General features: G+C 44.2%; 1 protein-coding gene across 3 annotated transcripts in view; it reads left to right on the top strand.

Annotated features, from left to right (window-relative positions):
• The window catches only part of LOC118311208 (low-density lipoprotein receptor-related protein 8-like), a 67,253-nt gene that overhangs the window by 6,227 nt on the left and 36,621 nt on the right, over positions 1 to 24,405 (top strand). For 2 of the 3 annotated variants that reach the window (XM_035634837.2, XM_035634836.2), the window contains exon 3: positions 17,300 to 17,422. The exons of the other annotated variant lie outside the window; for it this stretch is intronic. In XM_035634837.2, coding sequence (XP_035490730.1) covers positions 17,300 to 17,422 — 123 coding nt within the window. The remainder of the gene's footprint in view (positions 1 to 17,299; positions 17,423 to 24,405) is intronic. 3 annotated transcript variants of the gene reach the window in all.

The raw sequence follows: 24,405 nt of genomic DNA, 5'->3' as shown, positions 1-24,405 counted from the left end.
GAGAAGTGACGGGCTGTTGATGACCTGGAAAAACAAAGAGCGTAGAATGAAAATTAGAGATAAAAAGATAGAAAAAGGGAAATAATTGATTTTGACCTGCAGGTTGAATCTGGGAGGTTGTTTGTGTTCATGTTAAATTCTTTCCATAATCTTTTTGGTTGTTGACCACTGTACGCCGCGTGGAAAGGATTATGTGTTTATCTCTTCACAGCATGTTTTCTATTGGGTCTGTGGTGAATTCATTGTTTTTCAACTCACCCACTTGCAGTTCACATAATCATGACAGAGCCCTGGAAAAAAACAATAGTCTGGATAAAGCAAACTTCTCTATGTATTTGAATTTTGAATAATTTTTGCATGAATTGAGTATAGGTGGATGCAGCCACCGTCAGTAGGTCTATACACCAGAGGATGGATGTGAAAAAATAATCTGCTATATTTTGATTGCATTCATTGGTTCTAGCTTCTCGATTGTGATGATTTTCTGCTTTCTCACTGTCGACCACATATCTTTGGGCTGTCGGTGGCACAGAACAAGCAAAACAAACCCTGACGTGCATTTTTTCACCTCACGGGCCGAACAATTAATTGAGAAAGCAACCGGCAGGGTAATCAATAATAGTAATCATTAGTTGCAGCCCTAATACTGATGGCTTAGGCGAAAGGAATTTTAATTTGAGTTTGAGCAGCACATGTAAGTAACAAATAATAAACCACAGATACTTTACCTTTTAATTATTAAGCAGAAAATGTGGACAATAACGTGGTTCTTTTTCACCAAGTTAATAGTTAATCAGGAAGTATTAATCAGATTTCAAATGAGCGTCCTTCTTCTGACAGCCTAAAACAGACCAGACCTTTTCTACCAGGATGCTCTGCTCTGGGCATTTTGTTCGACAACACGTGAAGTCCATTGTTACGTGCGTGCGTGCGTGCGTGCGTGCGTGCGTGTGTGTGTGTGTGTGTGTCCGCCCGCCCGCCCGCCCGTCCTCAGTCGCTGGCCCTACTGGCCTACTGCCCCGTGTTTGCATGTCTCAAAGCCACCTTCCCCAAAGTGATCATTAAGAAGTCTGCAGCTGCAATTGAGCTATTATCTCAGATTAGTGCGTGTGTGTGTGTGTGTCACTGCACAGAGATGCTGAGAGAGAGGATAAGAGAGAGAGAGGGATTAATGTGTGGGTATAAAACATCACTCAGCCTCAGCCTCTTGCCCTCATCCACCATGCGTTAATCCCCCACACCTCTTAACTTTTTTCAGTGCCCATCACCGAAAATAAGGCATTTGTTTGCATCACTTTTAACATCACGCCTCCCAAGAACCGTTTCAAAGGATGAAAAAGCAGATATTTCTCTGGGGAAAACTCTTAAAAGTGTGTCTTGCCTCATGAAAAAAGCCATTTCAGTTCAGTTGAATCATCGAAATACTGCTGTGCTATTAAAACAACAGTTTAAAATGTAGTTTGTGCAAAACTAACAGACTAATCGTTCCTGTGGTTTTCACGCTGCCTGAATCTGGGCTTAAATTTGAATTTTTTCAAGAGCATTTACAAGTGCCTTTTTTAAAATTCATATTGTTTAAACGCTGTCGTGAACCCATTTCAAAAGGAAGATTTTGGTTTACATGTTGTGAACGTTAAAGATTTCGCACTGTCTTTGTGTAGTGTATGCATTTGGTGAAACCTATTTGGTTTTCTTTTAAATTGTTGAGCTGAGCTACAGTGTTATTGATATCTGACATTGACTATGTACAGCATGCTCCAAGTGTGGACATGTTAGGTGCACATGCATCATGGATCGGATGCCTTCGCTTCTAGGGAAGAAGATTGACGTGAACAGGTCAACGTCACGAGACACAAATCCCCATGCTAGGAGAAAATAATACCTCCTGGGTGATGGATGTCTGTCTGGGGGGGAGACTAGTTTCAACCTTGTATGGTATAGTCTAAATTTGTATGAGTTCATAAACTCTTGTTTTGCTCTCTTTGTTGTCGCATCACCTCGAGGCATGCGGTGAGGGTCTCGAACCAGGCCTGCAAAAAACAGTGTCTGAACTGTGTACCGTCCGATCCAAGTGCCTGAATTCAATCTTCCTTCTGAAGACGGAACTCGTCTGTCATCTCAAGAATCTACACTGACCATCAACATAGTGTAAAAAAAAAAAAAAAAAGGAAATCACACCCTTCAGTTTAAATGTTACAGATACAGTGATTCAGTAAGCGGCGGCGATATGAACCCAGGTTAGCCGGAGAATCAATAAGACACATGCGGGATGTTTGAGAGCGTCTGCCTGCTCGGTGAACCCAGACCCCGGGGGGCCACAGGCAGACGGTGTCTCTCATCCACCATCACCGTCAGAGAAGGGAGAAAAAAACAACAACCCACCAGGGGGTTTGTTGGCACACTTTGCAAGAACTGTGGCCCCTTTGCAACTTCTGAGTCATTTTTTCATGATAAATGCCACTTCGTGTGACTCAACAGGCGTGTTTGTGAATCTTTGCTGACAGCTCCGAGGATGTCAGGCCCGGCTGACTGAGGCTCTGACTCTCACTTTATTATCCGTTCGCGTTACGCACACTCATGCCGACATCATTCCGCTCTGAAGTTCGACAGGAAAGCGTCGGCAGCACACGCGGCGACGAACTGAAATGATGATGACGCAGCAAGCCAAAGCCCTCGGCCCTTTTTCTTTTTTTTTTTTGTTGATGATTCAGTGTAGCTGGGGTGAATTATGACTGTCACCTCCGCTCGCAGAAGCAGCAACATTCGCCCGAGCCAAGCGGTTGACTCATTACATCAGCACCATCACAATGTTAAGGCTGCGCATGCAGGGCATCAGCGCCGTGAAATCATTCCAACTGCCTGCGTGTCTCCTCCTTTAAATGCAGCCATAACACACACACACCCACACACACACACACACACACACACACACACAGACACACAGTTCCTGGATAGAAGGGAACTGTGAGCATGGATAGATAGATACTTTCTTGATCCCAAACTGGTAAATTCCGGTGTTACAGCAGAAGGTATCAGGCACACAGCACACCTTACAAAATATCAATAAAAATATAAGTAATGCATACATTAATTAAATCAAGGAACATAAATATAAAGAACGTACATGATATTAGTGCAAGATGATTAAACTGACTTCCAATTGAGTTTCTTATCAATCAGTCGGTTTGGCACTATGATACAAGATCCTCACACCAAGTTGTTATGGTTCACAGATCTGACAACTCAATCAAAGTGAGTTGAATTTGACCAAAAACCTGTGATGTTCTCTTCTAAAATACTTAAAGAGACCAAAAAAATGAAGACCATATGATTCCGAGGCACGTGGCAGTGTTCCTTTTGACCATGTCATGTCACCCACCCTTTGTCAGGGTCTGGTCAAGCAGGACAGAAAAGGTCTTTCTTTTGACACTACCTCAGTGTGATATTCACCAAAAACATAATAAGTGACATTTAATCAGATTTTCATTTCTGCATCCTGCTGCTTCTGTCAGAAAAGATGTACATGCTGATTCTGCACATCCAATATTTCCTTTTCATTCACTCGGCTCATGGAGCGTGAGCTGAATGAAGTCCTGAATGTCTTTTTAGGTTCTTAAGTCGTCGTAGCAGTGAAGTGAAACCGGCTGATAAATGAGATATTCGGCACAAATGCGGACTTCATGGGCTAAACCTAACTTGAATGGGGATTTAATAGTGTCTGACACTGCATTACCTGAACAATGATACAGCAAATAAGAGTCAGGTCGAGACAAATTGAATCAGCGGCAGAGTTTTTAGTGGATCCAGGCAGACGGGGACTATCTCATGTAAAACCTACCTTTTAATTGGTGGAAGGCTGGTTCTGCATGTCCTGATCTAATGTCTAGTGCTCCGCACTCTGCTCAGTGATGATCTGCACGCAGACAAATGTGACACTTCTTGACTGGAGAGGAACATAACGTAACATAGCAGACTGTGAGACTTTGGCTGTGTGCCGAGTACAGAATTTTTTTCCCTCTTCCCAGTACTCTGCAGTTCTGTTTTACATCAAAGTTTATATATATATATATTTTATTTTAAATTTCACGTTTCGATTTCAAAGGGGCAGCCAAGCTTTTTGCCTTTTTTTGAAATGCTCATAGTGAGCGGGTGATGTCTGAACCATAGGGAATGAAAATGGTATCATCATTATTACAAAACACTTAGTTTTGTCATGATTTAGATTTAAAGTATGAATCCTGACTGCTACTGTTACTCGTTCCAAATGCTGTAGCGAGAACTTGATTTTGAATTTCAAATGAGTACGTTTTTGGCTTGTCATTTTTATCTTCATGAAATCTGGAACTTCTTCGCTCCTTCAAGGAAAAAGAAGGTCTTGTGTTGGAAAAGATCCGCCGTGCCTGTTTAACTTGAGCTAATGTTTAACTGATGGACTAGAATTGATTGCTTATTCAAGACTCTCCCTGCCTGTGGGTGTAACGACAGAGAGTTGTGGCTCAGTATTTCAGCTGACGCTTTCCTGGAAGCATTGGACATCATTTTTTTTGCTGACAGAAAGCAAAGTGGTGGGAAACGTGGTTGGTTTCTCTGAGTTGTGCCGGACCTCAGTCGCTAAGCTCGGCCTAGAGATAGATATGTTTCAAATACAGCAACTCGCATGCACACACTAATGTGTACGTGCAGAGGCACAAAAACACACTGTAGGCTGCACACTAATGAAATGACTCCAAACACACACACATACCAATGCAATAAATTATGGGCTGTTTTATTTTGTTCGCGCACGAGAAATCCTGTAATATCTTGTGTCGTGGATCACCAGAGACGGATAAACAAGAGCAACACACAGAGAAAGAGAGAGGTGGCATATAAAAGGAGAGAAAACGAGATGGAAGTGTTGAGGCGAGCAAGGGAGAGTTTTGTTATGCAGTGTGGTGGGGGTGGGGGGGCATGGGAGCAGCGATGAAGAGTGCTGCAGTGTCATTGATTTTAGAGTGGTCGTTTTATTTGCGGCGTTGTTGTTCTTGTTGAGATGCAGATCAGATGAAGCATATCGGCTAAGAAGGGCAGCCCATTATGAATCACCTGTTGTCTCTCCTTCAGAAAGGCCAAAGTTCAGTTCGGTCGAAGACGACCATGAGCGTCTCGACGAGAGGCTTCAACTCGCCGCAGAACATCTGCTCATCCTACCAGACAGCCGGGCTGCTGGGAACACCTGGCACGCGCTCAGCCTCTCCGCTCTACTTACTATACTGTTGGAAGTGCGTTGTCTCCATTGAGAACAGTGGCAAAGAAAGCAGGCTTCCTTTATTGCCGTTTAAAAAACAAAACAAAAAAACATAGTTCATATATTTTAATGTATTAGAGTGAACCTATGAAATGTATTTTAGAACCAATAAAGCGGGCGCATGTATTATACATTCCAACAGCCCCGCAGTGATCCCCCGCAGTAAAAACCTTATTTGAAACAATCTGGGGGTTTCACAGAGATATCATTTGCTGCAGCATCATTACTCCAGATTATCAGATATGCAGGCGTTGTCGCGTCCACCTATTCACCTATTCCACCTCCTGCAACATCGACTCCTGTCCCCCCTGCACTAAATTCATCGATCACTGTGTCTTTCAATTTGCAGTGATCCGCAAAGATGTGTTACTTTTTGTGTGTGTGTGTGTATCCACGCAGCAGAAAAACTCACGTTCCCCTCGCGGTACTAGGGCCTGCTGTGAATCCCAAGGGCTTTGTTAATGCAGAAACTGTGCTAACAAACGTGGTGTAACTCTCCTGTATTAGCTCCGATGTTGTGTCTTACAACAAAAACTCATGTATTAGTGATATAGGCTTACGATGTGCTTTCAAATGAGCTTCCGTCCTATAACCTTTCGGATCAATCAGTGATACCGGTACTGTGTTAAATCAGTGTTGTGTTGTGACATTTTGGTTTTGAGAAATGTAGTCGGACATGGACGTAATACTCCTCAGAAAGCAAGTTATTATAAAAACAGCTAACAAATCCCCTCACTTCTGTCTTATAAGTTCAAGTGATGCCAAACGATATGCTGCATCTCCAGAAACGCAAACAAATGCACCGTGCGTTCAATGGAGCTTCACATGCACGAGAGAAACAGGAGAAAAGAGCATATAGTGTAGTTTCTAAGGCTGCAACTAACGATTATTGTCATAATCGATTAATTTGTCGATTATTTTCTCGATGAATCGATTGGTTGTGTGGTCCACAAAATGTTGGAAACTGTCGATCGTGTTTCCCAAAACTCCAAGATGATGTTTTGTTTCATTTTCACACCAAAGATATTCAGTTAACTCTCTCGGTTAACTAGAGAGTTAACCAGTTAACTATTATCAAAATAGTTGGCGATTAATTTAGTAATCGATTAATGGATTAACTGTTGCAGCTCTAGTAGTTTCTGTGTCACCTTCATCTTTTTACCCAAAGACGCTCACTGTTCAATATGCAGAGTATTTGTTCACACTGATACTACTGCATATGCAGCAGATATTGATTGATTGTCTTGCGCATCTCCTGTCATGACAGTGAAGTGTGGCGGTTGATTATTAATAATTTACACGGAGTATTTGCAACTACAAATATTTTACTGTGCTTGGCATAATACAACCTTCCGGACCCTCAGGGTTTCAAGGTGTATTCATTCCATTGATATAAAGGAGCAGTAATCTATAGCTATAAATATCTAATTTCATGTGCCGCTTCCTATAAATGGCTGCATTGTGCTACTTTGCCAATGTTCAGCTGTTCTGGTGGCGAGGGGGAAGCCTTCAGTCTGTTTGTATGGTGGGTGGCTGCTGCTGGACTCTTTGATTAGTTCCTTTTTCTGTTTTTGGGCATTTGATGGACCCACACCAAAGGATTTCAGTCCATCAATTCCTGTCTGCAACTGTGATCCCCCTGTGTGACTCCAGTGGTAAGAGGAAGAAGAAAAAAACAACAACAAAAAAAGAAAGTTTGAAGCTTGAAACTCAGAGAATCAGGATCCACTCACACACGTGCCGAAGTAGGCGAATTTGTGTGATCGCGTTTGCATGCAACTGTCGGGCTACGCACAAATGCAAACAGCAGCTGCGGCTGAAAAAAATCTGAGTGTGTCTTAATTACGCGCTCGCTGCGAGGGGCAGATTTTCTAGAACAAGGAATTTAACCACGGGCAGTGTTACACTTATGCAAATTTTTCCGTCTGCAGTGGGATATGTAAAATCCCGCTCTCAAGGCCTTTGTCACAGCAATTTCACTGCCTTAGTCTTCAGGCCAGCGAGGGTCTCTCTGTAAATTCGGTCTGCAGCTGACGCTGTGTTCCTCTGTATCGGAGTTAGGTTTTTGAGATGGAGATGTGGCTCGTTCTCCTTGTAGGGTAAAAGGGTAATCCCCACGACTCCCATTGTAGTCCCTTGGTTAGCAGACGGACACTATAATCCAGCATGCCACACATTTTTATATTCTGTACAGGAGTAACTGGGCTGTTGGCTCTTATGCCTTTTGCTGCCTGTGACTTAGATTGGCAATTCTTAAATCCGGACCGATTGTAAGGCCAAAAAATGAATAAAAATAATACTCAAAAGCAATGAGACCAGGCGTAAACCTTTCCAAGAGCCTTTACCAACTTTTTTTTCCTTTTTTTTTTTTCAGTTTCCATTCAGAAAAATAAATGTAGTGTCATACTTAGGGATTGCCTCCAGGCACTATGATAGATTAATTTATATAGTTTGAGATCAGTAGTCTGAATACGGAGAAATTGCAGAGACCCGAATATCCATGACAAATAGCTCTTGTTATGGATAACAGGCCTCGGTTTTCATTTTACCACTAGTCATATATGTCTTCATTTGCATGATTGTAATCTTGGACTTCTTTGGTGTTCCAAGTACAATGCCATTGATTTCCACTGACTTAAGCCCAAACCCCAATCATGTCGGACAGTGCTACAGTAAAGGAATGGCACCGGGGAAACACCTTTTTGAAGGGGAAACAGGAATTGACCTAAAATCTCAGTACATGCTAATCTGGGTTCACCCTACTCCGGTACAAAGGGCGGTGGTAAATGTTGTGGTAAGAGCACAAGAGTTTAGCCAGGGAGTCTGAAGTTCTCCTCTACAACTCTACAACATCATCTCACCCCTTCTGTGTGACCATACAGTGGCATATGTATTGACGTTTCCGGAGGGGCTTTTCTTCCTGTCACTTAACATGTGACGGGAGCAGGACGGATAATCTCACGGGACGGACTCCATTAGTGGCTATTTCCACAGATCGCTCACTGACCTAGTTACACCTGCGAGGAGTGAGATATATGACTACATCATGGAAAGTCCGGCGTATTTACACGTTTTCAGCATTTCTATGGTTTATTACGCAGATTTTTAGCCATAGTAGCAGTGCGGTATTGCTCAGTCCATGTTGAATGGATTGCTGTAAAAATGTGAACTTATATTTGTGAATCCTGCTGATTTTGGATGATTCCCCCACTCTTCCTCTTATTAACTAATTCTTGTCTTTTTGTGAAATTTGGTAATTATGACATGTTAGTAAGCTCACATGCTTAAACAACGTTGCTGATCAGGATGAACAGCACAACCTGGGCTGTATTGTCATAAAGATATTGGCATTATGAGACGGTAGCATGTGGTGTTTACATTCAGCTGCATGGTATGAATATACTCTTGTTTTAATTGGTCAGCTGTTTGGTTGGAAGTGGTTACGTTTAAAAAGGGGGGAAATATTTCCAACACAAACTCATCTCTAAAACAATAGTCGACCAGCCCTGTCATTGTTGCAGATTTTTTTTATTTTTTTTAACTGTGCCAGGTATGTCTCTGTGGAGAGGGATGACTTCTGGTCCTGGGGTTATACTTTTGACAGCTGGATGATGATTGTTAAAAGGAGATGGTGCCGCTAGATTGAAAACGGAGACGAGACTGTCCAAATGAAGGGGGAATCACTTTGGATTCTCCTCATTAATTTTCCATTCATCTGATCACTCGGCAAAACTGACTATCAATTCTGAGTCATGCTTTATTCTCAAATTGCTGTAAAAGACAAATCCTGCTTTTTGTCTTCCTACCAACGTCCTAAGGTTGGGCTGAACTGGATAGAATGATATATGTATGTTCATACAAAGTACAACGCAATTCAAGCGCCTTTTGGTGTTCGTCAGTTCGAAGTCATGAAGTTTTGTAGTCAGTCTTTTGAACTGTATGACGCGCCCCAACCCCCGTTATCTCCCACTAGACTTTTCAAAAATGTCCCACTACTAATGTCGTAACAATCTTTGTACTGCAGTGTCGGCTTTAATCCGAGATGTCTTTGATAACTTCAAAAATAACACTGAAGTGTATGAGTACAATCATTCTCGTTGTTAAAGAGATTTGATGTGGTCCTCAGATAATATACAGTTGAGTGAAATCTTCTCCTTTTCTTTTCCCAAAGATCCTTGAGCATCAGCCCTAAGCTGACGTCTGACACCCAGCCGTACCAGTCGGGCCGCCGATTGCAGCACTGTGCTCTCTCCGATGAGATGCATGTTTGAGGTGGTGTGGAAAACGGTTTAGATGTGAAGCAAATCCTTACAGAGGAAGAGAAATGTGTGTGCAGCCAAGCTTCCATGAATCATTAGAGGTTAAAAACTAGGACTCTGATCAATGCATCTCTGAGGAAAAGGTCCGGGTAGACTCCTGTGACTGCGATGAGAAATGCGAGACCTCCGTACTCGATAACACATGAACACAACACCAACGAAAATGAAGGGTGCAACCTCTGCAGAATAGGTGAGTTGTGTTCTCCAGGATCTTGGTTTGAAGTTCAGACTGGGATGTTTGGGGAGGAAGGCGCCTCCACGCTGCTGTTTTGATTTGGAGTCATTTCCACTGAATTGTGCAATTTTAAGCCTTTACCATTTTATCTGTACCACAAGACGCCCCCCCATCTGTTCATCAGGATTACTTTTAATACAAAGTTTACTGTTTTGCTGCTCTTTTTTGGGGGGGAGGGGTAAAAGAAGGATTTAGGGGTGCATTCACCAGCTGTGGAAAAGTGCACACTGTCTGACCCTTGCCAAGGATTTAGAAACGCCAGCAGGGGCTGGTTCCCGCCGACATCCGCCGTTAAAACCTTGCCTGCGTCTGCCACTGCCTGCCATAACTAGATTCCTCTGCCAAACTGCCGTATTTCACGCCAAGCATTGGTTTCTCGATGAAATGCTCGGTAATTGCTTGGCTCTTCATCACAGCTGCTCATATTTTGCGGAAGGCGCAACGGTCCGCACAGAAAGAAAGCGCAGAAACTATGCCCTCGTCAGGTCACATTGGCACTAACACCTCACACAAACAGCCTCAGGTAGCTGGCCCTCGGAGGCAGCCCCAGAGTGATTCATACTAAAGACAGCTCCCACAAAAACAAATCCCTTTCAACGCACGCAGCGAGGCAGTTCATGTGAGGTGTGTATCCCCGCAGTTCCTACCTGCTGCTCACCTGCAAACTGGTTGTGTGGTTTTGCTTGCCTCCACAGTCACAACTTCCTCCTGTTTGGTTCCCCTCTCCCCTCTCGTGTCGAAGGCAATTCTATTGAAGCTTCACCTTCATGTCTCAATGATAAGCGTCTGTCGGGCTCTGTTCTAACACCCCTGCGGTTTGACTGGGCTTCCCGCTGAATCATTAGTGCAATGCCGGCATTCGTACAGGGAACGCACCACAGAGCAGAACCTCTAAATATAACTGTGTTGCAACCATTGCTTTAACTCCACAATGAGACTTTCCAGCAGAAGTGGTAAATACGTAGGATTGGATTGGCATTAGAGCTTTGTCGCATCCCTGTTGCTGCTTTAGAAATACCATATGCTGTTGTAGGGGAGGTACGGTTCATTCTGAAATCTATCAATCCATCCATCTATTGGCTATACCACTTATTCAACGAGGGTCACAGGTGGGCTGGAGCCAATCCCAGCTGACACCGGGCGAGAGGCGGGGTTACAGAAGGCAGCGGACATTTTCCGTAACTTTTCTGGATGGGCTGTATGTGAGAAGGCAAATATTGAGCAACTGCTGCTCCTTCTCCTGCCAGCCCCCAAGTAAAGTTCTGGATAATGTCAATTATCATGACTTCAAACAATCACCCGCAGCGTTCTCCATATGTGAACTGCAAACTCCAGACCCAAGAGTTCATATCTGAGAACAGCTACACACACCGATTGGCTGACCGGCGTGTCCTTGGACTGGGGGAGTGTGCAGTATGTTATTTCAATTTACAGAACCTTAATGCTGCCATGTGACATTCAACTATGGTGGCTGTATAGTGGTATGGTGGCAAAAACAACCTGTAGGCATTGTGAGCTAATATGTAGGTCAGTTCATTATCTGAACAGCAGCCAATCATGAGTCACAGATATTTTCTGCATCACATTTCTACATCTATGTTTGGTCTCATGTATTTTATTCCCATAGAGTAATTCATCATTTCAACATATGTCCAAGCATTTCAACAAAGTCCCTGCTGCATGTTAAGAGTTGTTCAGTCCTTTCTGTTGTTCTGAAGTCACATTTTCACTAATCTGCTTGTGTACTTTGCTTTGGTGTTAAATTATGTTTTCAGTAGAAGTCTCAGCGTTCAAAATGTTGATAGTGTTTCATCACACCCTGGACCCGAAAAAACTAGTGTACGGAAAGAATCTTGCTGCGTGTCCAGAATGCTGAAGTCGTTCACTTTTCCCTCTTTCCACACTTGATCGGGTTTAATTCAAAGAGAGCGTTCAGCATGTTTGACTGCACAATATGCAGAGGCCCCCACCCCGCTTTGTATAAATGTACAGTGTGTAGCAGCGACGGTGCCAGGCTGTTTGGATAAAAATGTTGACATATGGCCATGGACACATGGAGAAGGCGTCATGCAGTGAAGGAAGTGTGTGTGTGTGGGGCAAGCTTTTCCTGTAAACACTGATGCACAATGTGTTATTTCAGCTACATCTGTCAGTTAGATTTCTCTGCCCTGTGGTTTGTGATATGCACATTGTATTTCTGTGTATTTAGGTCCACCCCCTATGAACAGAACAGAACAAAAGGAAGTAGGCCGTCACTTGAAGCACGAATTTTAAAAAAAGGAGGTCAATTGAAGCTTGAAAACAGCTTGATAAATGAATACGTGTGGACGTGGCTCGGTCAGCGGTGTCCCGTTGCCTTCGCCAGACTCGGTGTACAACCACCTACAGTACACCTCTGTGTGTGTGATATCGCTCTGTCAAACTTAACGGGCGTCCAAGTAAATCTCTCGGGGGTTTGGCCAAGCTGTCTTTAGTATGAATCACTCTGGGGCTGCCTCACAGGGACAGCTACCTGAGGCTGTTTGTGTGAGGTGTTAGTGCCAATGTGACCTGACGGGGGGAGACAAACTATGTCCTTTAGCAGTCTGAGGACTATAATTAGCACAGAATGTGTCTTTGATGAGGACACAAGGTCAAATAAAATGGGGCGTGAGCAGCACCGAGTAGTAGCACTTTATCTCTGGTGTCCTGAATGTGTTGTTATGGTGGTCTGATAGCCGGCTTCAGTGTTGTTGATTTACTATTAATAATAAAGCAAATTAGACAAAGCACGACATACAACGGTGTAAAGATTAACAAAAAGGTCAATGGCAGTGACCTATCTATGGCCTTACTAATGGACATCTTTCAGGTCAGTTTTGTTAATATATCGCCCTGAATTACATACCTTAGACTTTAACTTTGGGCAATAAGGGTACAACTGGAGAGAGAGTGGGCGATATTCAATCTGTGGATGCCACTGTGTCTCTATAGATCAATACTCTATCAACAAGCGCTGAGTTAGAGCTCAGTCCCATGCGTCTTCCTGTTGGTTCCCTGTGGCTCACTGCCGTCCACACAGGCCCGATTGACAGCAGACAATACGCAGTGACTTCCTCTATCGACAGCTTAAAGGACAGATGAAAGAATGAACTTAAGAAAGGATTTACCCACACAAGTAAAAATTATCCAAGTAGAAAACGTCCGGCCTTCGAGCAAACCCCTCAACACTCAAAATAGACTAATTCAATTCTATAATCATCTGCAAAAACAATTTGGGGAACAGCTTGTTTTCGTCGCCACGCTGTATTTTGTGTGCTACCATGATATCCCATTAATTTTGGAAGGTCTAGTCATTTGCATGCCGGCTAAAGCCAACAGGATACATTATGTTTCCTGCTTCGACAACACTCCCCTACTTCACTCAGAGCTAATGAGGCCATTTGTCTTCTGATGCCCAGGAGAATGTGCTTATCACTGCATTACCTATTAAGCTCCTCTTGGCCTCCAAATGGAAAGAGCTGTCATTAATATCCTTCATGGTAAAAAAAAAGAAAAAAGAAAAAGTAGGAAGTTGTGTGTGTGTGTCAGATGACTGAAGGCTGTCTCCTTCTCTTGAACATCACAGAATGATTGAGCACAGTTGTTGACAGCCTGCATCTAGATATATCCAGCACACACACATATTGACACGGAGCTTCGCAGTTCATATTTTGTACCAATATTTAATAGTTTCCTTAAAAAAAAAAGTCAATAGTCCTGTTAGTAGCTCTGTGAAGCTACTAACGATGCCGTCTACCACACAATCTTCCCCATGGTCTCCGTCTCCGTTCGGTGTTCTAGCATGCCGACATTCGCATTGATGAGCAATTGATGATCGTTTTTTGCCGAGTCGTGAGAGTAAGATGAGCTATTTCTGGTGCAGCATGGTTCCAGAAATAAAACTCCCCATTCACGTTTCCCGTAGACGCTGTCATGTGACTCACAGCTGGAGCAGGCCTTTGATTTGAATGGGCAAAAAAACTGTATTCATCTGCCCACAAGCTTACAAGTACATCTGGTTCATTTGTAGAAAACTACAGTTTAAAAACCCCCCAAAAAATCAGTTGCACATCAGAAATAAATATCCCAATCCAAAGCTTAAAACATTGTGTTCACATTAATTATGAAATTGTGGGATTTGACACATGCTCTGATTTGCACTGCTAACTGACTTCTTTTCCGTGGCAAAGCGGTTTAGGCGCATGGGTACGAAAGGTTCACCGTGCCAAACCGACAGATTCAACATTATTTCTCAAACATGAAGTAAAGGGAAATAAAAACTGTTGGCCACAACGTTAACCTATTTGATTGTTACATTATTCCGGAGAGTAATATGTTTGACATTATCATTCAATTAGAAAATTGGACATGGGGTAAAACACTATCCCAACCAAAGTGGTGGACTGACCAACCAACCAATAGACTGTCTTATCAGTCACATCTGCAGTGAGACACTGACATCAGATTTTCGTATTTAAATCTCATCAACCCAATATAACACCAAACGCATAATGCTTGTACACTGTGCTGTAGGACTGCGTGTGTATTACACAGGAATGGAGTATAAGGGAGCTGAAAAGGAGTAAAGCAGTGAAATGCTCACGACACGAGCCCCACAGCAGTAGGCTCCAGGTGGGGTTGTCGGAGCGTAGGAGCTCCTTCCCACTGAACCTCCTCCAGGAGACGTAACATGGCTGGGTGAGCTCCCCTGTGCAGGGCTCTCGTTCTGTCTGTCACATCCCATTTGTAATGCTCATAGGTGACACACACACACACACACACACACACACACACACACACACACACACACACACACACACATAGAGTCATGATTGCTTTTGTTTTTTTCTGACATTTTTGTCAGATGTACGCTACTTGAGCTGTGTGTCTGAGTAAAAGTCTGCAGAACAAGGTGTGTGTGTGTGTGTGTGTGTGTGTGTGTGTGTGTGTGTGTGTGTGTGTGTGTGTGTGTGTGTGTGTGTGTGTGTGTGTGTGTGTGTGTGTGTGTGTGTGTGTGTGTGTGTGTGTGTGTGTGTGTGTGTGTGTGTGTGTGTGTGTGTGTGTGTGTGTGTGTGTGTGTGTGTGTGTGTGTGTGAGAAGAGATTAATGTTCAGTAAGTGAATCGGCCTACAGTACAGTAATATTGCCTGTTTTTATACAGTCACACTTTCCATTACGATTCCATAAAGCATTATTACTGTGTCTGTCTCTCTCATCTCTGCTGCTATTACCCACTTCTGTTACTTCCTGTAGTCTTTCTGTCGAAGGGCTTTCCTTCTCCTCATTTTTCCCCTTCAGCGTATACCCTCACACTCGCTGACCTAGCATTTTTAAAATCTCTCCTAATTAAAACAGGAAGTTATTCCAAGCAGATGGCACGAAATGGCCTGGACAAGTATTGCCAAGTGAACCATGGCCCCTGTAGACCTTGACTGAAACGAGTAGCCAGTTCCGTTGGATTTTGTAAGAAGCTCAGACTCTCAGATGGAAACTGCACAACATCTGACCCGCAGATGCCAACGTACTGGATCGACCTGAGATTTTCAAGGTTTTTGTCATGGGCTCAAAGTCTTAATTCTTAATCAGCACATACTGCAGCACCTCCGCCTCTCGGTGCCGCCCTCCTCTCTCCTTTTGTCCACCTCGTGGGAGCCGGATTAAACGACAAAATATTAAGACCCATGCAGGGATTTGGATGTACTTTATGGGGATGGAGGATTTGTTTGGGAGGTTACCCCACTCGAAAACAAGAATTTTAATGTGCTGTGTCTTCCTGCAGGATCCGTTAGGAAGATCCCAAATTATTCCGTTGAGAAACGGGTTGCGCATTTAAAACCCCTCTTTTGCTGCCACACCCACCAACATGAGATATAAGTAGGTTTTTAAAAGAAATGCATGCAAAATACAAATGCATGTGACCGTTTTGTAGTAAACACCATGAGTTAAATGTGAGCGCACCACTAATGAGTTCATACACTCGAGGCAGGCGTTGGTTAAAAGGAATCCTCGTTTTTTTTCTTCATATCCGGCTTCACCTTTAACAAAGGACCACATTCCAGCTCTCTAATGAGGACGCGAGTGGCACCTAAGCTGCTGAAAAATAACTATCAGAAATGTGTTTGTTTTGTTTTTTTTGCAGTGGGAGACTCAGACAAGGGACCGTGTCTTAGGCAACCAAAATAAAAAGAAAAGAGGGAGGGGGTGGAGACGTACGTTTGAAGGAACAATAGGAGGAGAGGGAATGTTTGTCTCAATAGCTTAATTGGGTCAGTTCACTAAGTTTTGCAAGGAAGGAGAGAGAGGATGTTCATTTACGTTTTTGAAGTGAAACTTAACGAGGGCTGCCGAATGTGGTCACAGGCCGAAAACACAGTCGCGGCTGAAGCACGCTGCCATGTTAGAGCAGCGCTGCAAGACATTTCATAACGCACCAGGTTGAGCCGCCGCTGGTCTGACTTTGTCACTCTGACACGGGGGATAATCGAGAATGGGTCAATTAAAAACAATTCAGAATTTGGAAACAAGCGGATTCTAACCTGGGTGGCAGCCTGATTTGTCACCGGCTGGAATGTATAGCATCACGATTTACAACCACATCCACCGGTAACTCTTGGGGCGACCCTTATTGTAAATATGACAATTGGATTTTTATGAATTTTGACAGAGAGCCAAAGGTTGGTGCTGTATATAGAATGGTCTGTGGCCGGATATTGTGCCCCTCACTCTTCATAATCCCTCTTTTGTCCTGGAAGAGTCCAGGCTCGACTGTCATCAATGAGATGAAGAAGTCTGCGTTGATTAAAATACTGCATTGATCATGTAGCTATTAAAGACATTAAAAGTGGGAGTGTGTGTGCGTGTGTGTGTGCGTGTGTGTGTGTGTGTGTGTGTGTGTGCGTGCGTATGTGTGTGTGGGTGCGTGACCTTGGTAAGCTCTGGGCTGTTACGCAAACATTTTGATCCCTCTCCGTTTCTCTCCGTGTTGCTTAAACCAGTCCTTTTCCTGACATGTTTCTGACTGTAGCTTTCTGCGGTAAACAGGTGTGCGAGATAAAAAAAGGTTAAACCTTGAGGTGTTCGCTGTTCTGATGGAAAAACCCAAAGGAGAGATTAGACTGTTTTTTTGGAGACGGGCAGATGGAGGGAGGGGAGGCAGACGCGGGTGAGGGCGAGGGGGGGGGGGGTGCATACGGCACAGTGAACCAGAGTCAAGAACGTGGGGAATGTCAGGAGGAAGAGAGCAGGAGAGGGCTGCACAGGAATAATGTGAGAGATGATGAGCCGGATCTCTTCCGATCAGAGGGGATGGTTGCCGGGGTTCAGATGATGTGACCAGTTTTCTACAGACTGACACTCCTCAGTCTTTAACTTCCCTTTCTCACTGTGTTATTCTCCGTCTGTCTGCCTGTGTTTCTCCGTCTCTGTCTGTCCGAGCAGCCAGGAAAACCTGTGCCCCCGCGGAGTTCGCCTGTTTGAATGGCCAGTGTGTCCCAGGGCGCTGGCGCTGCGACGGGGAACCGGAGTGTCCCGACGGCTCCGATGAGGCGGAGGAGACCTGCAGTAAGTGGAACCGTTCGCCTGCCCGACGATGTTTTTAAGGTTCTCCATTCAGTTTGAGGAAGTACAAAGTCTGATGGGGCAACATATGAAACATGCCATGCCTGCGTTCACTCTCTGATGCGCAGCAGTACAGATGTATCGAAGGAGCTTGGTGAGGAGTTATTCTTTTACCTTTTTTCTTCCATCCATCAATCCGTCCACCCCATTTACCGATTTTCTGGTCTTAATATTTGGCTTTTATCACCGATTTTTTGAATTTATATTGTTTTGTTTACCGGAGGAACCTGCCTTTGTGCAATCAAAAAGCGATTTGAATAAAGAATGCTGGAATAAGAAAAAAATAAATCTACCCCCTACAATTGTCATCGTTCATACGCTTCTCTAATCTCGGGTTTTGTCTTTTTTTCGGCCTCTTCAGATAACTAATGAATAATTAGATAAACATTTTAGTAAGAAAAATAATCTGTATGTGTGAAGAAAAGCATCTGGAAAGTGGTTCCTAGGAAATGTTGCATTGCAATAAGGTTTCTCCCCCAAAAAAAGCAATTTATTTGATGGCAAACCGGAATGTGAGTGCACCCATTTTGTCAATTATATTCCCTTATTTCGCACAGGACAAAGTGCAATTCTTTTTACAGTTTCTTCGATCTTAAATCTGTTGTTTTTGTCTGACTGGCAATGGACAAAGGTGTTGGGCTTATTGGCGGCGTCGATGCGTAACCAGATCTCATCTCAGCAACTAACCGCACGAATACAATGGCATCACCAGTCAAGGGTCCTGGATGAAATAAGTTTCCCTTTATGGGAAAACAGTGTTATTTTTTTTTATCTCAACTGCATCAAAGTGAAACATTAGGATCTACCGTTACGGTCAAACAAGTTCTAATTGGAAAGAAAAAAAAGGAAAAGCTGTGTCCGTATAATTATGCTGGCATTTTGCGCGTAGCATCTGAATATGCATGTCAGTCGCTTCATAAGGGATTCAATTCGACTATTCCACGAGAGTCAGGTTCAGGTTGCCAATTTCCCCGGTTATTTGTGCTCTGGCGGCGGTTCAGCCACCTCGCCTGCCTCCTGTCGCGCCCACACACTTTAATACTCAAGGCTGTGCGATGGCGAGCGCGAGGAGGACCTTGACTACTTCTCTGCAAAGCTGTTAGAGCTGAGGATCGCTGGCTGCCTCGCTTTTTCAGGCTGGTGCCAGTGGAGTGCGGCCACACACACACACACACACACACACACACACACACACACACACACACACACACACACACTCACACTCACACTCAGACACACATGGGGCCCTGATGGGGTCGAGGCGAGTTGACGTGTCTAACAACCAAGCAGGGACCCACTTATTAATTGTTTTCTCGCTTTCTTAAATTCTAATCTCTCTTTCTCCCCTGGCTGCTCTCCTCTCTCTTGGGGGTTACTCGGAAATCAGACGGAGCTGATGGCACTGCACTGATAAATAATGATGTCTGCGGGAAAAGCAGAGTGTGTCCACGCACACAATCTGTCACACTGAACTTGCATCTCAACCTGTACACAATATCGGATATCATACACCACACCGCCTTTTCAATATTTCAGATGTTTCGGTAAATAATGAAGCATGTATGACATGCAAGACCGATTTAATAATGACGTCCTGTCAGAGTCCTTCGAAATACTGCAATATATTTCCATCTTCTGACTCCTTTGAAAGTTATTGTAGGAGGGAATCAAAATGCATCCAGCTGAGCAGGAAATTAATCCACCAGTGAAGGAAAAATCCAAATGAATCTTTGGGAGGGTAATTCTTCTACTTTATTTACTTTACTTATTTGCCGTGTGGGTCGGTTCGATGAATAATGTAGCAGCCGGCCAAAGCCTCTCATGTCACCCCCAGAAAGTTTTAAGGCCAAGGAGGGAGACATGAGGATAACAAGTTCATATTGGAAATCCAATTAAAGATAAATGAAGGAGGGATTCATCTCCTGGCTGCGGAATAAAGAGAAAGCGATCTGGACTGGGGGGGAATCCATCTATATGGAAATCCCTTTTCGCATTCACCTGACGTTGAAATGTGAAAGCTACATCAAAACCAAAAACACCAACTCTTAAAAACGCTGTCGGGGTTCCTGCTCTGCTTTACACACAGAAATCAGTTCACTTAGATTTCAGGTTGGTGTTTTCTAATGAATGGTCGTTTTCCAGCGGCGATCGATCATTTATTCGCCGCGCTGTTGGCCGAGCACAAACACTTGTGTCGTCGTCCTCCTCCTTCCTCCTACAAGTCAAACTATAACAGAGGCAGAATCCTCCTCAGTGATGACGTGCTGAGACGAGAGGTGTCAGGCCGAAGCCGGATCCTGAACAGAGGGACCGTTAATGAGGTCCACTTCATCAGCACAGCTGTCTCTCTGTGCGAGTGGATCCCAACTGTGACATAATTACACCGAGGAGGAGACGGTCGAGGATGGACGCGGTGCACAACGTGCAGGCGGCACCTCGAGCAACGGGAAACCCGCCTCTACGTCGACGGCTCCTGTATGATCTGTCTCATTAACCTCGTTTCACTGGTAAATCGCCCCGTGGCAGCCGCGCGCTGAGATTACAGGACCATAATGAGAAACTGTTGATCTGCCAGCGAATGTGCTGTATGTTTTTTTTCAAAGATTAGATTGAAGAAGATGCACCAAAAAAACAAAACAATCTCTGACATGAAAATTTAGCCTCTCCGCCCTGAAAGCGCCACCAGCGTTTAGCAGGTCGCTCGACGCCCCAATCTCACGCAACACTTCACTTTGGAATCAAAAGCCGTCGAGCTTCACGTTCGTCAGATCTACTTTGCCGAAGTGGAGCTTGTTTTGCCCCCGTCGACATGCAAAGAGAAGGGGGGAATTTCACACGGGCCGCGTCCCATCAGCCGTCCTGTAAATAGCGGCGAAGGTTTCCCATGGGCTAATTACTTATAGTGCAGCGACACACCGTAATGCATCATGCTCCAGTTGTGCCGAAGCCCGATAAGCCGTGTTGTCACTCACGTGCAGAAAACCCTCATCTTGTATTTCATTTAATTTTGCCCCCCCCCCCCCGCCGGCTCTCCTGTACTTCCTGTCTATTCCACACACACACACACACACACACACACACACACACACACACACACACACACACACACACACACACACACACACACACACACACACACACACAGCTAAGGCATTCTGGACCCGGGTGCAACCCAGGCATCTGTGCCACTATCATTCCGGCTCACTGAGTGTATTCTCAATTACACGCTGGAGTAGTGTTACACCACGGTATTAAGAATTCAGATTTGGGGCCACGCCGAGTGAGTTGCTTGCGAGCGCTGCAAAATGAATGACTCTTTTGGAGAAGCACGTGAAGTGGCAGATAGGGCTCATAGTTAGTTTTTTGTTGTTGTATCAGATGAATGTGTTATCAAGGAGGAAGTGGGCCACTGCGAGCCAGCTGTGCTGCTGCCCAGCCAAAGCGGTGACATTTCCAAGTTGCTCTTAATTTGCCCGAATCACTTTTAAGGATTACAGTACCGAGAAAAGGGAGGGTGTTCGTTACTTGACTCTTTTCCACAATATTGCTGAGTGCAGCTCAGTTGTGCACGTCACTCCGTGCTCTGTGAGTTGACAAGCGTGCAGTGACTTCACACTGTTTCCAATTCCTTGAGAATTCTTTCAATATACGAGGACATAACCCCCCGAACTGGTGTAAACTTATAAATATGAATTATTCAAACAGACGGAAGTATTCTCTTTAAAGCTGCCACATTGTGCCTCCAGTTGGGCCTTTTTAAAGTGTCATGCAATTTGCAGTGGATTATGGCTATATCTCTGAAAGGGGTTTGATGAAAACTTTTATAAACCTATTTGTAGATATTGAGCTTCAAAGCCCTTCAAGCCTTTTTTCCGTGGGAGTTAATAAGAAGGCCTCACTTTTTAATGGGGAACATTTTCTTTGTGCTTTTCGTGAAGATGTTTGCGTCACACGGAACAACGTATGCAACACTGATTTTATTTCCTGCGATGTGGATTGTTAAGTGCTGTGGGAAGAACAGTTCCCAAGTGCATTTTACTGTACACTGTTTACGTCAACACTGCTAATAAGACCAGGAACATGTTGCTCTGCTGTCGACTGTCTCCGTCTCCACTATGATACTGGGTTTCCTAGTCAACTGCTGATGTGACACAAGAGTAGGTTCACGTTTACCATCTTTTGTAAGTTGTCGATGTGGGTAAACCCAGAACCACGGCCGAAGAGAATTTCATCAGATAGTGTTGCTATTTGGAGGTAAATACTGTTATTTTTATACTGTTACACTTAATATAATCGTGTTCATAAGAAGAAACAGGTGAACTTCTTCTGCATTGACCTTCCGTTAGTTGCACTGCCTCAATTTAGGATTTTTATCCCAAAACCAAAGTCGCGATGCCGAACTAGTTTGGTATAAACGTTTTCCGCCTCACCTCAGCAGTGTTGATTAGTTAGTTGAAAATATAATTCAGAAAAATGATCAAGATGTGATGATTCTTTTTCTTTTTTTTCCCTACTCGAGACCCCGGTCTTTTCTCAAAATGTGTTCGAGGAAACAAACGTATGTAAGGGCTAGCAGTGATACAGATATTTACCGAGGTGGAATATTTTACACAACAGTTATGCAAGAATGACAGCAACTGCTACACAATGGTGGGACTGCATCTAACAATTTCATTGTCGACTAATTCTGTCAGGTATGTTCTCGAATCATAGGCTCCAAAGATGTCTGGAAATTGTAACAAATATCTTATTATCATTTTTTGGGGGGGTCAATGACCCAGACGTGTTCAGTTTACGACCTCAAAAGGCAAAGAAATCAACCAGTCCTTGAATTTGAGAAGCTGGAAAATTTACTTTATTATCTGTTAATTGACAAATGGATAAATCAAAAAAAACAAACAAATTGATTGAAGACAGTCAAAGTCAGAACAGTAATCTCATTAAATAAATGTAATCATTAATAATGATTTCAAATCGTGGCGGCTCAGTGCTTGGTAGTCTCTCGCCCGACAGCAAAAAAACTACTGAGTTAGAATCCACCAAATTAGATTCTCTGAACTGTCCCTCTGCAGTTTAGTGTGAGTGTTTGTCTATACGTATTAGCCCTGTGATGTTATTCTGGCTTTATTGAGCTACTGAAGTCTCACTCAGGGGGCTCGGGCACACCACACGGTAACAAAGAGAAGCGGATGTCACAGCACGTTACCTGCTAATGCACTTGACTCAAAATAACAATTTGCCCATCGTGTAGTTCGCAAACCGGCAAGTGTGTTCGCCACTGTACCGCATCTATAATTCAGAGAGGAGGACATGGCCAACGCTAACACGGTTTAATGGAGCAATGACTCGTCGGGTGTGACTCATGTTACTGTGAGCGTTTTGTCCTGTTTTTAGATCAGAGGGCTGAGAAGCCGATTCTCACCATCCGAAGCCTTTGACGCCGACATGTGCAGGTGTAGTTTTTTTTTTGGGGGGGGGGGGGGGGGGGATGTCGACAGTCACAGGCATCAAAGTCTCGCTGCGGTGGAATGGAGGAGTGGGAATTTTCCTAAATAGGATGTGTTAACTTGTTTCTCGGTGGAACCATCTGTATAGGGACGTCAGGAGCAACAGATTTTATGGGATGAATCACCACAGTGCAATATGTAATACCGTCGGAAGCAGCAAAATAGGCATTGATTTATGAATAAGTTGCAAATGATTGCCCCCGTGTCACGCTGCGGTGTGGTGTCACATTTTAAATGAAGCGCCGGTTTGATATATCACGTCGACTGAACAAATTCTTCAAGTTTCCCTCCCTCACGGTATTACATCACGTGCCTGGTGACGGTCGTCACCGAAAAAGCCAAGTTGGGGGCAAAATGCTGAGAGCGGTAACGAGGTCGACAGCAAAACTCAAAAGTAAGGCTGTATTCACGCCATTGCACGGAGGAGATGCACGCCCGCCTTTGGGTCTCGTAAAAAGAGACGAATTCTAAACAGATCGTCCTGCCAGAGAAACGCCACAGTGGAGATGGAGCCTCATTTTTCACCCCGATCGTAAACAACAGCCGCGCAGTCACTTTGTCTGTGAGTAATTGATTTTTATTAAGTTGCCTCCCGCTCGAAAACACAAAAGCCCATCACCTATGTCTTTATCAAATCTGGAGTTTTCACTAATCGATAGCCGCCTTCAGAGGCAGCGAGCTTACCTCACTGCTTGTCGAATTTGGCTTCCTGGTGTCGGGTTTTGGGAGGAACATCGCTCACACTTCATTCGCGAGTCATCAGTTAAAAGGTCGGGGCAGCTCCTCCTCTGCTCTGTGCGTTGGGATTCCGCTCAAGTCTGCAGCCCCACCTGTCGCTCCTCCTTCATCTCTCTCCGCTCGGTTTGGATGTCTTTGATTTTGCTTCAGGATAAGAAAAATCTGAAAGGTCATGCAGCAGTTTGTCTCATCGTCCCTTCCCCCTTTTGATTTTCTCACTCCGGGCGTTTTTTCTCCCTTCTCATGGATTCCTTTCATCCTGCCCTGCTCCCTGTGCCACCTCTTCTTTCATTTTCTCTCCGTTTCTTGTTTTCTGCCAGGTCCACTTAGGACCTCAATTAGACGGAATCCATGAAGACAGCGTGTTATTTCTACTTTCAAAGATTCCCACCTACTCGCCTGTTTCATCCCGGGCCCCTCTTAAGAAACTTTTTCGTCCCTGACCAGCCACTCTCTCTTTTCGGTTTCGCAGACATTACTCGGCTGTAATCACCATTCGCAGCTCATCATTCCTCCTAGTCTTTTGCGTCCTCATTTACTTCCTTCTTCGTTTAGCTTGTTTGCTCCCCCGACAGTCTTGTCTGGAAAGAAGAGTCGCTCATTTTTCCACTGAAAAAAAAGACGCATCATGGGGCATAATTGTCTGTCGTGTGCATGAAGAATGAGACACTGACGCAGGCA

The sequence above is a fragment of the Scophthalmus maximus genome, chromosome 5 (genome assembly GCF_022379125.1).
Source record: "Scophthalmus maximus strain ysfricsl-2021 chromosome 5, ASM2237912v1, whole genome shotgun sequence".
NCBI lineage: Eukaryota > Metazoa > Chordata > Actinopteri > Pleuronectiformes > Scophthalmidae > Scophthalmus > Scophthalmus maximus.
This window is presented reverse-complemented; position numbering and strand designations above follow the sequence as displayed.